The 15,339-nt window shown below is 41.6% G+C and overlaps 1 protein-coding gene across 3 annotated transcripts in view; it reads left to right on the top strand.

The window, feature by feature from the left end:
- Nucleotides 1–15,339, top strand: part of cfap299 (cilia and flagella associated protein 299) — a 44,003-nt gene that overhangs the window by 1,166 nt on the left and 27,498 nt on the right. For all 3 annotated transcript variants that reach the window (XM_077560413.1, XM_077560412.1, XM_077560414.1), the window contains exons 2-3: nt 1,428–1,552; nt 9,135–9,225. In XM_077560413.1, the coding sequence (XP_077416539.1) occupies nt 1,428–1,552; nt 9,135–9,225 (216 nt within the window). The remainder of the gene's footprint in view (nt 1–1,427; nt 1,553–9,134; nt 9,226–15,339) is intronic.

Below are 15,339 nucleotides of genomic sequence, written 5' to 3' on the forward strand. Positions count from 1 at the left end.
GGACGTGAGCGGCGAGCTGACAGGCCGCAGCGGACGAACTGACAGCTCGGTTTGCAGTTTGGATGCCGACGTCAATGACGCTTTGGCCCAAAGAACACCTGCACGAAAAGGCTAACAAAGCTCTCCGTTCAGGATTTGAAAGTACAGTTTGTGCGAAAAATAGCGCTATTTGAGCGTGGATTATGAAAAAAACAAACTAACATTTTTTTTTTTTAAGCAAAACTCAAAGTGTGTTTAGCACATATATGAATTGAGCCAAAAATGGCAAAATATTTTTTCAAAAAAGATTTAGCAACTCGAGCAATCGACCAAAGAACATACATTTAAAAGTAGTTTGCAAACTTACAGAAGCATGGAACTGCCAATGTTCAGTAAACATTTTTTGGCTGGCGAGTACGTTTGAACGTACTTGTAGGCTACAGGCTACAAACAGCATATTTTCCCTATTGCATTATGGGGGGAAATGCTGTACCTAAATCATCCACTGCAGACATAATAAATCATAGAAATTACGAATAGACAATGTTTTTACTTCATTTTCAAACATATCTGAATCATGTGGGGAAAATTCCCAAAAAAGCATGTGTTTTTTCCACTCGCGCATGCACAAATAATACTCTGGCATTATAGGAAACTATGCTGTGTTTGTACCATTTAGCCTTCATGTACGTTTGAACGTACCCGCAAGTATGTATTAACATATTTGAAAGTACGTTCGAAAATATTTAATTACGTTCGAATGTACTTGCAAACAATGATGCTTTAGCAACTAGAAAAATCAACCAATGGCGAACAAAGTGCTCCATTTTGGGCAGTTTTTAAGAAAAATAAGGCTATTTGTGCTTGCAGTCTGAAAAGGAAAAATTGTCATGCTCAGTGTTCAGCACTTCTGGAAAATACATTGAAAATGAGCAAATGTTTTCCGATAATTAAACTCCGATGTGGCGATACTCATCTGTTGGAACTCAGTCTGTGGTTTACAAAGTGCAATCCACCAAAGAACACGTGAGAAATGCCTGGACAAAGTTAGCTAGTTAGTTATCTACTTACTTACGCTGTAGTAAGTAGATAACTAACTAGCAGAATTATTCAATAATAGATCAATTTGTGAGATGAGATGTTTAGTTTGCATTTGATTAGTTAGCTAGTTAGATTTGTATGAAAAGTGCTATACAAATACCGTTTGATTTGATAAGGATGCTGTGACTCTCTGTCACCTCTTGTGGAACAAAAAGGAATTACAAGACAAGTCTTCGACCGGCGCTATTGTCCCAAGTGTCGCTTGTAACCCACAACAACCAAATAAAACCTCAATCTCGTTCATCAGTGAACGTTTTGATTTAAGCTTCAGTGGAGTCATTTTAAAAATAATAAGAATAATGTTTTGGTAACTGCAGACCCAAATGGACAATGTTGTGCTCTTCCAGAACAAGGAGTCAGCTCGCAAGCTGGTGGAGCACGGACACAAGGGCACAGTGCTGAGTCGGCAGGAATTTGAGCAGCAGAAAGCAGCGGCGGCAACGGCGACCCACTGCCACCGGAACCAGCCTACGTGAGTTTTGCTCTCTCATCAGGCGTCGCACGCCTTGTGACTTGCGCCCGGAAAACCGCCCTCGACATATCTGGAAGCGCTTTCACGCTCTGAAGGCTTTATGCGGCTGTGTGCGTGTGTGGCGGCGGATGCAGGAAGCTGCCGGGTATCAGTTTCCGCAACCGTTTTCACGTCCAAATCCAGTCGCACGACATGAAACGTACAAAGTGATTTTGACATTAATGCAAAATATCCCAAAACACTCTTGGACTGTGGGCCCTTTGTATGCACGAACTATTACATAGTCTGGGTCTCTTAGTGTTAGTTAGTTAGTTAGTTATCAATACGAGCCAAAGACAACTTTTTGTAAAGTCATATTTTTATTATTCGGTTTTGAATTCACAGATATGCAAACTAACCAACTGACTGATTGACTGTTTAAGTGTCAGTTAGGAAGGTACAGTAGATAGTCAGTTGTTGAATCGGTAAGAATTGTTGAATTAGTTTGCATAAGTGTCAAAAGACCACAGATTTTCACAAGGTGAGACATGGTTCATGGTTCTCATGTTCGTTCAGTCAGTTAGTTAGTTAGTTAGATTATTATCAAAATGATCCAAAGACAACTTTTTGTGAAGTCAGATTTTTACTATTAACGTTTTAATTCACAGACAGTCAATCAGTCTGTTAATTAGTGAATTAGTCAGTTAAGAATGTCGGTAGGTTGGTACAGTAGATAGTCAGTTGTTGAGTCAGTAAGTTGGCTTACCGGTTGGTTGATTTAATTAGTTTTTGCATAAGTGTCAAAACACTACAGATTTTCGCATGGTTCTGTTCTGTTAGTTCATTAGTTAGTTAGTTAGTGTACAAACAAAAGTGTTTTTTTTCACACGGTGATCTTTCGGTTAGTTATTCAGTTGTAAACCAACTGAATAATTAACTTGTTTTTTGTTTCAATAAGATACATTAACATATTTGTTCAAAGACTACAGCTTTTTGCTAAATGAGACGCAGCTAGTTGGTAGTCAGCAGAATTATTCTAATTCAACTTTTGCGATGTGGTTTTGTTTTCAGATTGTAAGTACACTAGTTAGTTAGTTGGCTCTTCAGGTTAGTTGGTTAATTGATCTAATTTCCATTTTGTCATCTTTCCTAGCTTCAGCTAGCACGAGAAGCTAACATAGTCTCCACTCAGTATTCCTCATCAAACATGGCAATCGAATGTACACAAATTGCAGTCATGCCGAGTCCACATTAGGGTCTTATCACGCCAGCAGTTGCCGGCATTCGTGCGAGTAGAAGCTAACATCTCCCACGATGCATTGTGTCTGGTCCGCGACTGTAATCAGGCTGATGAAGCTCCAGATGCTCGCACTCGTCACAGGAAGTCAATTTATTGCTTCTTTAATCAGCGCGATGGTTTACAGCTGCACCTTAACCATCAATTAGCCTTTAGCGCTTGTTTGGTTAAACAGGAGGCGCCGCAAATCGCCGTTTCCGTGCTGTGGCGCTCTCTCGCCAGAACCACAGGACCAAGTCAAGTGCGTACTTGTCACTGCGAGTTCTTATGGTGGGTATTTTCTAGTTTTTCTGTTTACGTTGTTACATATCACATTCGGGCTTTTACTGTTGGAACAAAACACTTGGGCCTATCATCTTTTTTTTTTTTTTCCAGCTCATCTTATTTTAAGGCTGGTCATGATGCTGGTACTTGAAGAGCAAAGTATTATTCTAGGTGGGACTTTGTGTAAAAAGTTTGAGAAACTGCTTTAGACAAAACTGTCACATGCTGGTCGATGTATACGAGTAGATCGAGTTACGAACTTAACAGAAGGAATTCAACACGTAAGTCTACTGTAAACTGTAAATATATCCATTAACAACGATTGCTTGTAAAGTGAAAATAAAAATGTCTTGAAGGGCCGGACCAAACAATCAGATGGATAATTTAATCTGTCGATATTAGCTCTTTTAACACATTGCAACATAAGACAAGGAATGACTTAAAAAAAAAAAAGATATTTGTTTCTGGTTTAAAGTTGAACATATACAAAGTATTGTCAGATCTGCTACCTGTAATTTATATATTTATTATACAAGTTGGAAGGGACCAACATTTTTTTATTTTAATCATTCTATATTTTTAATTAATCAGTTATCTGAATTTTACTCAGTCTCAAAAAGCCACCTAATCGTGTAAATTTGACACATCACAGAGATGAGGGTTGTCTGCTAAATTTGAATGGTTGATGAAATCATCAAGCGTGTAAAATGAAGCTTTAATTTTTTTTTTCTCTGAATGCACTGAAACCACATCTCGCTCACCTATCAATAAATACCTTTTAAGAAAAAAATGGATGCTACTTTGTCCAACATCTGTCTTCTGCCTGTTTGCACTGTGAAAATTCATCAACTTAAAGACAACGAGGCGCTCTAAAGGAGCCAAACCAGCGCGCCCAGTCCACATGCTGGCTGTCAAGTCAGGATTTTCTTTTCTTTTTTTCTTTTACACTTCTCCCTTTCGTTCCCCATCTCACACTTCCGCCTTTCTCACAGTGGTATGCAGGCACTGACGGCTCCGAAGCGGCCGCACCAGCGATACCGCGTGGGTTCGCCGTACAGTATTCCTATTGTGGAAGAAGTGCTGTTTTTTCATTGTCCTCGCAGCAAAGCTCCGTCGTAGCACCTGCCAAGTGGATCACTAAGCACTCTAACACAAAGACAACTTTTTCCTGATGGATCTGCGCGTCCACGTTGTTGTTGTAAAGCGTTTTGCACCTGCAAACACCAAAGCCCAACAAGCACCCCCCCCCTCCTCCTCGCCCTCCTCCGCCCTGCTGTTCGGGGAACGTCTTTCACCTTCCAGCCTGGTGTCTTTTCTCACCATTCTGTCACAGTTTTTTTCCTACCCCTCCTCCTTCTGCTCCCTTTGCTTTCCATCCATCGTGCTCTCCCGGAGACCTTTAGTGCCTGCAGGTGTATAAATAGAGCTGTTTTCAATTAAGTCGGCCCGTAGCGTGCATCTGATCAATGCGTGCGCGCCCCCTCCTCCCTCCCTCTTTTTTTTTTTTACCCCTGCACCTGTGGTAATAAAATACGCGGGGGAGTGGAGACGTTGCCCCGCCGTTGGCCCGGCTCGCCTCTTCTCTCCTCTCAAGGACGACGTGTGTTTTTTTGTTTTTTTTTGCTAGCGCGCTAAAGAAAGGAGGAAGAAGAAGGAAAAAAAGAGACAAAACAAAGAAGCTTCCAGTGCAGTGAAATTCAATAGCAGGGAATGAATGGGATGCTTAGTCGTCGTTGTGTGCTTATTTGGTTAGCAAAAAAAAAAGAAGGAAGGAGGGCTGCGACGGGAATCCACTGTTTCGACTCGGGATGGGAGCCCGAAATGGAGCTGGAATTAAATAAATACCGCTGACTTTTATCCAGGCACGTTCAACCTGGAGACCACCTAGCGTGACTGACGTTTCGCGTTTCTTCCCCAGCAGTTTTTTGCTGTGTCATGGAAATTGAGTCCAGCAGGCTGCCACAGGATAATCGGATAATCGCCTCTTTGGGCAAGTCACTTGTTGGGTTTCCAGCCCGTTTTAGGGTTTCAAACAAGGGTTAAAGTTTTCAAATTAGGGATTTGAGCCTCCTGTAGGTTTTCAAATGTTGGTTTCTAGCCAGGGTTAGTTTGCCTCGAGTAGGATGGTTGGTTGGATTGGATTGTGGTGTTTGTTTCATTTGAGCATTTTTGATGCACTCGTTTTTTGTTTTTGTTTTACATTTTTTATTTTATTTTGGTTACTCTTGGGTTAGTTGGAAGACCAGGCTGAAATTGAGGCAGAATGGGCAACATTGATTGCATGTTATGGTGCTCTACAATGTTATTAAAACAGGCGAGGGGAAGGAAGGGGAGAAGCGGCGATAAAACAGGCACTGGTGTAATCAGTTCAGCTTTCCGCCACAGCAGTGCCTTTGGGGAAGCATCCATCCATCCATCTATTTACTACCACTTATCCGGGGTCAGGTCGCGGAGGCAGCAGCTTTAGGAGGGAAGCCCAGACTTCCCTGTCCCCAGCCACTTCAACCAGCTCCTCCGATGGGATCCCAAGGCATTCCCAGGCCATCCGAGTAACGCTGCACCAAATCCGCCTGTCGATCTCCCGCTCCCTCCTGCCCTCACTCATGAACAAGACCCCAAGATACTGGAATTCCTCCACTTGGGGCAGGAATTCATCCCAGACCCGGAGAGAGCACGCCATCCTGTTCCGATTGAGGACCATAGTCTCGGATTTCTAGGTGCTGATCCTCATCCCAACCGCTTCACACTCGGCTGCGAACCGCTCCAGTGAGAGTTGGAGATCACGGCTTGAAGAAGCCATCAGCACCACATCATCTGCAAAAAGCAGAGATACAATGTTGAGGTCACCAAACCGGACCCCCTCAACGCCTCGACGACACCTATAAATTCTGTCCGTAAAAGCTATTAACAGAATCGGTGACAAAGGGCAGCCTTGGCGGAGTTCAGCCCTCACTGGGAACGAATCTGACTTACTGCCGGCAATGCGGACGAAACTCTGACACCGGTCGTACAGGGACCGAACAGCCTGTATCGGTGGGGGCTCGGTATCCCGTACCCCCGAAGCACCCCCCACAGGACTCCCCGAGGGACAAGGTCAAACGCCTTCTCCAAATCCACAAAACTAATGTAGACTGGTTGGGCGAACTCCCATGCACCCTCGAGGACCCTCCTGAGGGTGTAGAACTGTTCCACGGCCGGGACGAAAACCACACTGCTCCTCCTCAATCCGAGATTGGACTTCTCGGCTGACCCTCCTCCTCTGGGGAAGCAATCCTACTTAAATCTTGTGTCAGTCTTTCGATGCGGAATCCTTAACAGCCTCACTTTGATCATAGCCACCCGAGCCCACCTAGAGAGGAGGAGGAGGGGGAGGAGAGAGGAGAAGTGGCAGTAAAACAGGCAGTGGTGAAATCAGTTCACGTTTCGTTGGAAGTCGTAATCGTTATGTCATTGACACAAAATCCAAACTGTGACCCAGAATACTCTCGATGGGGTTCAATTTGAGATGTTCCACTTACAATCTCCGGCAGGTCTGTCAAGAAGCTCCCGCAGCAGATTCCTCATGATTGACAATAACATGTTGAATGGTCGGCAAGATTGTTCCATCTGTGTTTCTTCAAGGTCCTTTGTCATATTTCCACTTGTCCGTCTCCATTTCTTCTCCCCCTCTTTTTCTGTAGTGATTTAGCAGGGATTATTTTTATGGCTCTCAAATCCTCCTGCCTCCTAAATCAGCAGAATCCAAAGCCCCGCACCCCGCGCGCCCCCGCAAGCCCGCGCCGGCCTCAGCGGTCTGGATGAAGGGCAGGAAGCGGTTTCCACATCTTTATAATGGACGAGCGTCAGCGGCCTCTTCTGCGTTTTGTCTTTCAAGTGCTGCTGATGGCGTATGACGGATTGACGTCGTGCGTAATTATTGCCACCTTGTTGTTTTATTGGTTTTCAAGTGTTGGCCTTTTGGGGCAAGGGGTGGGGGGTGACCGCCAATAAAAGACCGTTTTTTTTTTAATCAGGCTCTAAATGAAATCATGTGTTTCGCCAGATAACGAGCCGACGAGGAGCAAAACCGCAAAGATAACATCTGTGAGGCAGCCTCCACTTTTACGTGGGGCCGCGTCACTTTGTCAGGGTTACACTTCAAATCCTGACTTGAAATCTTTCAAATCTAGTGGCATTTTGGGTTTTTTTCAGTTTTACCGTACACCGTAAATCCTGTTTGGTTCTTCAAAGATCTTGAAAAGACAAAACGTCAGTGAAATTAAAGTAAATGGAAAATTTCAAGAAATGTTTACTTAATAAGGTTTAACAAATTTATTTTAAAGGCAATTGTTCTACGTTAGGGTAAGAAAACTTTTCATTGGTTGGTTGGCTTGGGAGGTTTGTTTTGGTGTATAGTTTAGCCAATTGCTTGGTTTCGTTGATGGTTGGTTGGATGTTGTTTTGGTTGGTTGGTTGGAAGTTCTGACTGATTTGTTTGGTTCGTTCGATATTTTGATTGTTTTTTTGTTTTTGTTTTTTTGGATGGTTTTGTTGGATCAGATGGTGTTGATTGGACGATTGTTTGGCCATTTGGTTGGTTTTGTCTGGTTAAATTGTTGGTTGGATTGGATTGGATGTTGCTGTGATTGACTGGCTTTGTGGGTTGATTAATATTTACCTTTTTTGTTTTCTACTGATTGTGGGGACAAAATGGCCGCCGCATATCTGCTCCAAATCAGATTTGTTTCTTCAAAAGTCAAATCATCAACTCAAAAGGAAAGATTGAAGAAACTTTGGGAAGGTTTTCACTTTCAGTCCGATGAGCACAGTTGTTTAATGTCAGTGCTAGAAAAAAAATGCAGTGTTAGGGTTTCAAGCCAGCTTTAAGGTTTAGAATGTTTAGGATTTCAAGGAAGGTTTTGAACCCAACGTAAGGATTAGGATTTCAAATTAGAGTTTGAAACAAAATTTCGGTAGTTCACAGACAAGGGAACAGGATTTCTCTTCTTCTTGAATAATTCTTGGAAAACTGTCACTATTGCCACCTCAAGCTGAACGGCACCTGCACACTTGTGAAGACTAGCAGATGGCGTCGACTTCAGTTGACTTCACTTCACTTTTCCACCCCTCTCGTAATAATTTCACGGGCCATCTGCTTTAACGGCATGGCGGCGCAAGCTAATTAGCAAGTCGTTAGCTGCTAATAATGCTAATAACAACAAAACGGGCCTAAATGAGCTTGGCTTTAAAAGAAAAAAGACAAAGGCGGTTTTGCTCCAGTGGCATTCACTGGCCGTGACTTTATGTGTGTGTGTGTGTGTGTGTAACCACCCCCCCCCTCCCCCGCACCCAATGCCTCCTCAACACCTGTGTTTACTTTGGGGCCGCTGGAGCACTACCCGACGCACCCCCACCAGCCCCCATGTGACCCACAACAAAATGGCGTACGCATGCAGCCTGCAACTTTAAGCTATTCCTGCACTTTTTCTTTCTTTCTTTCTACTTTTTTAACCAGCCTGAGACTTGCAACACACATGGACAAATAATCTGTTCCTTTTGAAGCTTTATTGGCCATGCAAAATTCCAAGATAGCTGCCCCAAAATTCAACATGCCCACCCCAATTTTTTTTTTAAATTTATTTATAACTCCGAATGCATTGATTTAATGTGCTAAAGTTTAATGCAAATGTGGGTATTTCAATTTGCATGTCTGTTATCTATTATGGTTCATAAAATGCAGCATATAGGTATTGTTTTAGACAAGACTTGGAAGGGAAAATTGATTCATGAGCCATCATTTTGAAAATGTTTTTTTTAACATTTAATGTATTAATTGTTGAACTTCTTTCCAATACAAGAATGACAAGTTGAATAAGCAGGTGTAGGACAGCAGCTGTCACACGTATGCTAAAAACATGCAGTCACAGTTGTAATATTTACCGTGAGCGACGACGAACCACATGCTGTGTCACCATAATTGTGAGGAGGGCGAGCATTCAGCTGCTTACTATCTTTACTATCATGTGAGAATTGATCAAGTGCTAACATGCTAACTCCTTCCAGGACGCTCGCAAGCTCGGGATGTGACATCCAGGACAAATTTCTCGGAGCGCTAGCCGAGCGTGAGGAAGCCAACCGTACTGGGAAAATGACAGTGAGTGCATTTATATTAGTATTCTTAGATATTTTGTTGTTGTTAAAATTTTGATTATTTAAACTATGTAGCATTTCATTTTTGAGATATAGCATTCAACTGTATGTCACCATTTTCGTTTTTCAGATTGTTTTTGGGGAGTTGGGCGTGTGGGGTTGCTAAAAAGATTGTTTTCTTCTCACTATTATTTTATTTTGGGTATAATTTCACTGTTGGCCACTAGATGGTGCATATTTCAAAAGTAGAAAAGTGAAAACGGGAAGTATTTCAAGCTCAGTGTGGTTTTTGCTGAATATGAAATCTTTAATATTGAATGTGAAATCCCCTTATAATTTTTTGTCGAGTATTCAAATACTAAAATACTCTATAGTTGCAGCCCTACTGTATTCTTTAAAAGAAAGTTGTACAACCACATATTTTGATTGGGATGTTATGTTTCATTTTATTTATCTATTTTTTTTTAAAAATAATTTTAATTGTGTGCTCTATTCAAAATTACTTTTATGAGCAAAGAATATAATTTCTACTGTCAAGCAATTTTAAGGAACTTTGCTATAATTGGGATATATAGGGCTTTAAAAAAATCTGTCTGTTTTTTTTGTGTGGAAATTTTATGTATCAAAAGTACTAATGGTATCGGCACCTGGTGTCGGTATTGGTGAGTAAAATTTCGGTCTTAAAAAAAGTGATATCAAACATCCCTAAAAAGAAAATAAGTGAATAAGCGTGTGCCGAAAGTGAAGATTATTTGCTGTCATCATCTTGATTTGAATTCTACAGGCATGCTAGCCCCGCGTATGTGCTAGGCTCAAGCGCGGTTCCAAGGCCGACGTAGCCTCAGTGCTAACTATGCAAGCTTAGCATTGGAGCGCGTTGGTAGCAGGGAGGTGGAGTCACCTCGCGGTCGCAAACTTCCCGTCCCGTTAAAGGAAACACTTGTGGCGTGCCGCTTCTGGTGCGCCGCTCGGGATGTCCGGGACGCGTCCAACTGGAGGAAATGGTCCAGGCGGAATGTCGGGCGCGAGAGGCGGGGGCGGCGCATATTTTGAGGCGGCCAGTAATAACATTGAAAAGCTGCTGTTGGGACAAGGACGAGCCACGGGACATTAGAGGTGGCCTGCCACTTATTGGTACGCGCCGCACATTCCGGAAACATTCCCGGGTGGCGGGAGATTTCCTGACGCAAGTCAAGCGTAGCCGTTAACTGACAAGTGAGAGTTTATTTGGATACATTTTTTTTAACTTCTATTCTGCAGTGTGAATTTTATTCTCTTTAACTATGTTTTATTATTTGACTTTGTTAATTATTTTGAGTAACTTTCCCTATTTCTATTCTATAAAGTGGTGGTTACCACCAAGGTTCTTGTAGTTTGGGAATTTTCATTTTAGTTAGTTTTTATTTTTGCTTTGTGTTTTGTTATTTAAATTTAGTTAGTTTTAATTAGTTTTCAGCTTGGTTCTGTTAGTTTTAGGTTGTTTTTTAATGCCTAGATTTAGTTTAGTTTGAGTTAGTTTGTGTGTGGATTCGTGTGTGAAGTCGTCGTATCCCTTCTCATTTTGCAAGGTGTCTGTGATATTTCACGTGTTCATTTGCCCCTGTGGAAATTGCAATGATGAGCTCACTTGAAGTGCACAAAAGAGGTGAACTGAATACGCCCCCCCCCCCCACACACCCTTCCCCACCTTCCCACCATTGTTTAGATGTTCCCAGTGTAAACCCGTCGATGTAAAAGAGGTCGTTTATAGATTTGCTTTTATTTTCGTTTTTAATAATCTAAGTAATCATTTTCTTTTTTCTCTCCAACAATTTTCTCTGATTTTCAAATTCCCCATCTTCACCTCCGTAAATTCCAAGCGGCGAGCGTGTCGAGTGTCCATTCCATCCGTCACTCACGGGAGTGACAGAGTGAGATGAAGCCTCCATTTGAGTGTCCACAAAGAAGGACTTTGAAGCACAATGATTGTCTTTCCTCGCAGCTGAGGACATTTCTATTGTGCCGCTGCGTGTCATTCGTCACGCTTTTGTGCCGCTGCCTTTCAACAAGATGGCTTGAAATTACACCTGTTAGTTCACCTGTCGCCTCAGTGCAGCCCCCGCACCCTCCTCCTCATTCCTGGTAAAAGATTCATGCAAACATCTACTTCATATTAATGGGCTATAATCTCTGATGTACAAATCGACATCAAATCTAATGGTGAATGATCACTAATGTATGCATTTAAGATTCTTTGATCATTTCTAATCCAGGGTTTTTGATATCTAGCACATAATTCTGGTCTGTGGGCACTAATGTATGTATATGCATCATATGTAATAATATGATATCTAATGTACATACTGTATCATAATCAATGTTCTTCGGCCGCCACTATTTTTGACTCACTTGCGAAAGTCTCACACAAACAAAAGATGCACCTGTGTAGCATCGGTTTTATTTGCGCAAGTTGACAAGTTACTTTAAAAAAAGAAGTCCCCCCCGCTACTTTTCTCAAAATCAATTCAGGTTGCACCTGCACAGGGCGCCCGAGGGGGCAGTTCATTGTTGTCGGGGGTGCACGTGTGAAACTGAAGGTGTGCTCGCCCAGCAGCACAGAGCGACACATTGAAAGCTGGTTCGACTTCACTGAATAGCCTTAGTAAAGTGTGGTCAACACATGTAAATTGAGCCTTAAATGGCTGCCTTTCTATCTCTCCCAGCATGGCTTCTTTCATTGAATTTTTTTGTGGGTCTACTCATGATAGACATGCGCACCAAACTTCATGTTGCTAAGTCAAACGGGATTTTCAGAAACCCATTTCTTTGAAAAACACCTGAACAGCAGCTCAGCCTCAAACCAAAATTATTTTGGGGCAAGGCTCCTTGAGACATTTTATTTTATTTTTTTTTTGTGTGTGCGGCTCTACTACTCTAAATGGATTTTTAAAAACTCACATAGAAGAGTTCGTCTTCAAAGGGCCCCGAAAGAGGCCCAAACATTGAGAATGGCAATTTAAAAAGAAAATGGCAGACTTCTTGTGTTTTGTCACAGTTGTCGGGGCAGGGCTTTTTGAGACTTTTTTTTTCTGGGTCTATTCCTGATCGACATTTTTATCAAATTTCCTCAAGTCAAGTAACACTATTTCAAAATCTCTCTTGTAGATGTTCGTCTTAGAAGGACCCCTGGAAAAGCTGCTTTCTAACCCAAAATTGAAGGCTTCCCTGGGCATAACTTGTTGAGACTTTATTAAAGGTCTACTCATGATACACATGAGCAACAAATTTCATGGTGCTGTGTGAAACATTTTTTAAGAATCTCTGCTGGAGGTTGTCATTGAATGACTTCTGAAAACTGCCAAAATGAGCCTAAAATGGCTGCTGCAATCCAAAATGGCAGACTTCATGTGTCATAAGTCATATGTCTTTGAGACCTTTTTTTTGGGGCGGGGGTTGTTCTAGTCATAATAGACATGTGCACCAAATTTCATTATGCTGGTGAAACTGGCTTCCAGGGCTGAATTTTCAAAATCTCTCTTGGACATGTTCATCTTAGAAGGACCCCTGGAAAAGCTGTCACTAACCTAAAACGGAAGACTTTCTCTGAGTTTTGTGGAAGACTTTATTGTACGTTTATTTGCGCATACCAAATTTTATGGTCATCAAATGAGCCTAAAATGGCTGCATTAAACAAAACGTCACACTGCCTGTTCAGTCGCAGCTCTTTGAGACTTTTTTGGTGGGTGTACTCATGATAGACATGCCCACCAAATTTCATGTTGCTATCTGGCATCAGGGACAGAATTTTCCAAAAATCCTGGTTGGTGCCAATTTCTCTACAGTTAAAATGTATTTTAGCCTGGTCCGCAATCGTGTTCTGCTCGGGCCAATGCAGTGATTTTTGGTCTCCCGTCGAGGAATTTGTCGGCCATGCCTGCACAGCGCGTCCCGTGCCCTGAGGGGACGCGGCACATAAAGGAAGTGTTTGTCTTTGGGGGAGGCTGTGCGCCCGGTGGCCAGTCGTGTATTGATAAGCTCCTGTCACTATAGATAATAAGCTGCTCGCTCATGCGGCCCGCAGATCAAGTGTAGCATTGAAATTAAAGAGGAATTCCCAGAGCTATTGCATTACACGCCCCTGCCTGTGTGTGTGTGTGTGTGTGTGCGTGCGTGCGTGTGTGTGTGTGTGTGTCCTTTGTGGCGGCCACGGGCAGTAAAAAAAATCAACAATGGGCAAGTTTGATTTCAAAGGCGAGAAGGTGCTGAGCTATCATGTGACCTTGACTCGAATGGCTTTAAGAAGTCACCCTAGAGAGGAGAGTGGGGGGGGGCAGAAATGCAGCGGGATGCATCGTGTCCGCTCAACAACAAAAACACATTTTAAAATCATCTTCTGTTGTTTTCATTTCATTTTCTGTTGTTTTCTTTTTCCTACTTAGTTTTTTTTTTGTTTTGTATTATTTTCTTCTATTTTCATGAGTTTTTTTTTTTTACTTTAAAATTTAACAAATAATAATCATTGTCTTTTTCAGTTTTTATTGACTTTTCATTTGTTTTCTTTTTGTTTTATATATAAATATTTTTAAATTTATCATAACTTTTTTTCATGGTTTAGCTTTCTTTTTTATATGAATTTCTTTTTTTCAATTATCTTTTCAATGTGATGTAATAATTGTAATTTCTGGTTTCTTTTGTTTACAATTTTAGTTTTCTTTTTTTTATCCTTTCTAGAATAATTTTTCATATTAATTCTTTAATATTTTAATCGAATTATTTGCTTAATTTTTAAGTATTATTTTGAGGGGGAAAGTACAAATATTAAAAATATACCAAATTTATAATTTTGTGAGTTTTTTTTTATTTTATTCTAGATTTAATTCAAATGTTTCGAGCATTAGTTGTAAACAACGTTGGAAGAATAAAGTAGTCATATCTCTAGAGAATAAGTCGCACAATTACAAGATTTTTTCAAGAAAATTTAATAATTTCAAAGTAGTCACCAGAGAAAATAGTTAGAACGTTACAAGATAGAAATATTTATTATTAGGAAAAAAAGGATAGTAAAGTCACAGTTTTCAGGGCAAAAAGCTTTCAAAAACTATTCAATACATGAATATAACATAAATGCTGAAATGTGAGTGAACTCCGTGCCTGTCCCGTACAGTGAATGCATGTGGCCATAGTTTGACCGTGGATTGAATTATTTCCATTTCCATGATGTCCCACAGGGGTGAAAAAAAGTGTTCCGTGATTGTGGATTGTGTGTTTCCACCTTGAGAGATTTCAATGTTCTTGATGTGCATCTGGCCCGCAAGTTCAGGTGTCCTCGGGAACTGAAGGGAAAATGGAGGCTTGCCTGCGACGTATTTTTGGCGGAACGTTTTCCCCGGACGCATAAAGGTCGCTTGCAGATGTAGTCTTAAATCCTCTGTTGGTGCAATCCATCATCGTTTAGCCTCTTGTTATCTTTAGCCTTCCTTTCATTTACACTCACTTTCAATATGCTACGGATTAGCATATGTCATTAAAGGTGCTTTTATATGCTTTGGTGCCTCTTTACGATCCTCGACGAGGGCCACTTTGCCCTGCCCGACACGCCACTTGGCGTTCCTCGATGAGCTCTCTTCCTGATGTTCTGCTTTGCACTCCTTCCTGGACGTGCATATCATTTTGACCTCTTAAATGACACCGATTAACAGATTATTCCTGTATTTTTTTCATGGCAAATGATTGGTTCCAAAGGCAAACAGTTTGAACACGTAGTGTAATTAAGCACCCATGTACATAGTAGACGACTGCCCCAAAAAAAAAAAAAAAAAAAACTAAATGGAGGAATGTCTTATTTATCAGCGGAGCGAAACCATCTGCCTCACGACCACATGTTAGCGTTCATGACGGTGATGAGCAAACGCGCCGGGAATCTGAAAGCTAAACCATTAGCTCAAATCTTTGGTATTTCAGCACAAGTGCACCGCCATTCACCTGACAACGTCAGTAGCAGGTGTGTGCGGGCGCGCGTCGAGTGTGTGTTTTGAGAGAGAGGTGTGTGTGTTTTTAGTGAGATGAGCGAGTGTATTTAAGAGAGAGCGGTGCTGTGCACTATTTACTCAGGTGGAATAATACACTCCAGTGCGCGTGT

Source organism: Vanacampus margaritifer, chromosome 3 (genome assembly GCF_051991255.1).
Source record: "Vanacampus margaritifer isolate UIUO_Vmar chromosome 3, RoL_Vmar_1.0, whole genome shotgun sequence".
In the NCBI taxonomy this organism is placed as follows: Eukaryota; Metazoa; Chordata; class Actinopteri; order Syngnathiformes; family Syngnathidae; genus Vanacampus; species Vanacampus margaritifer.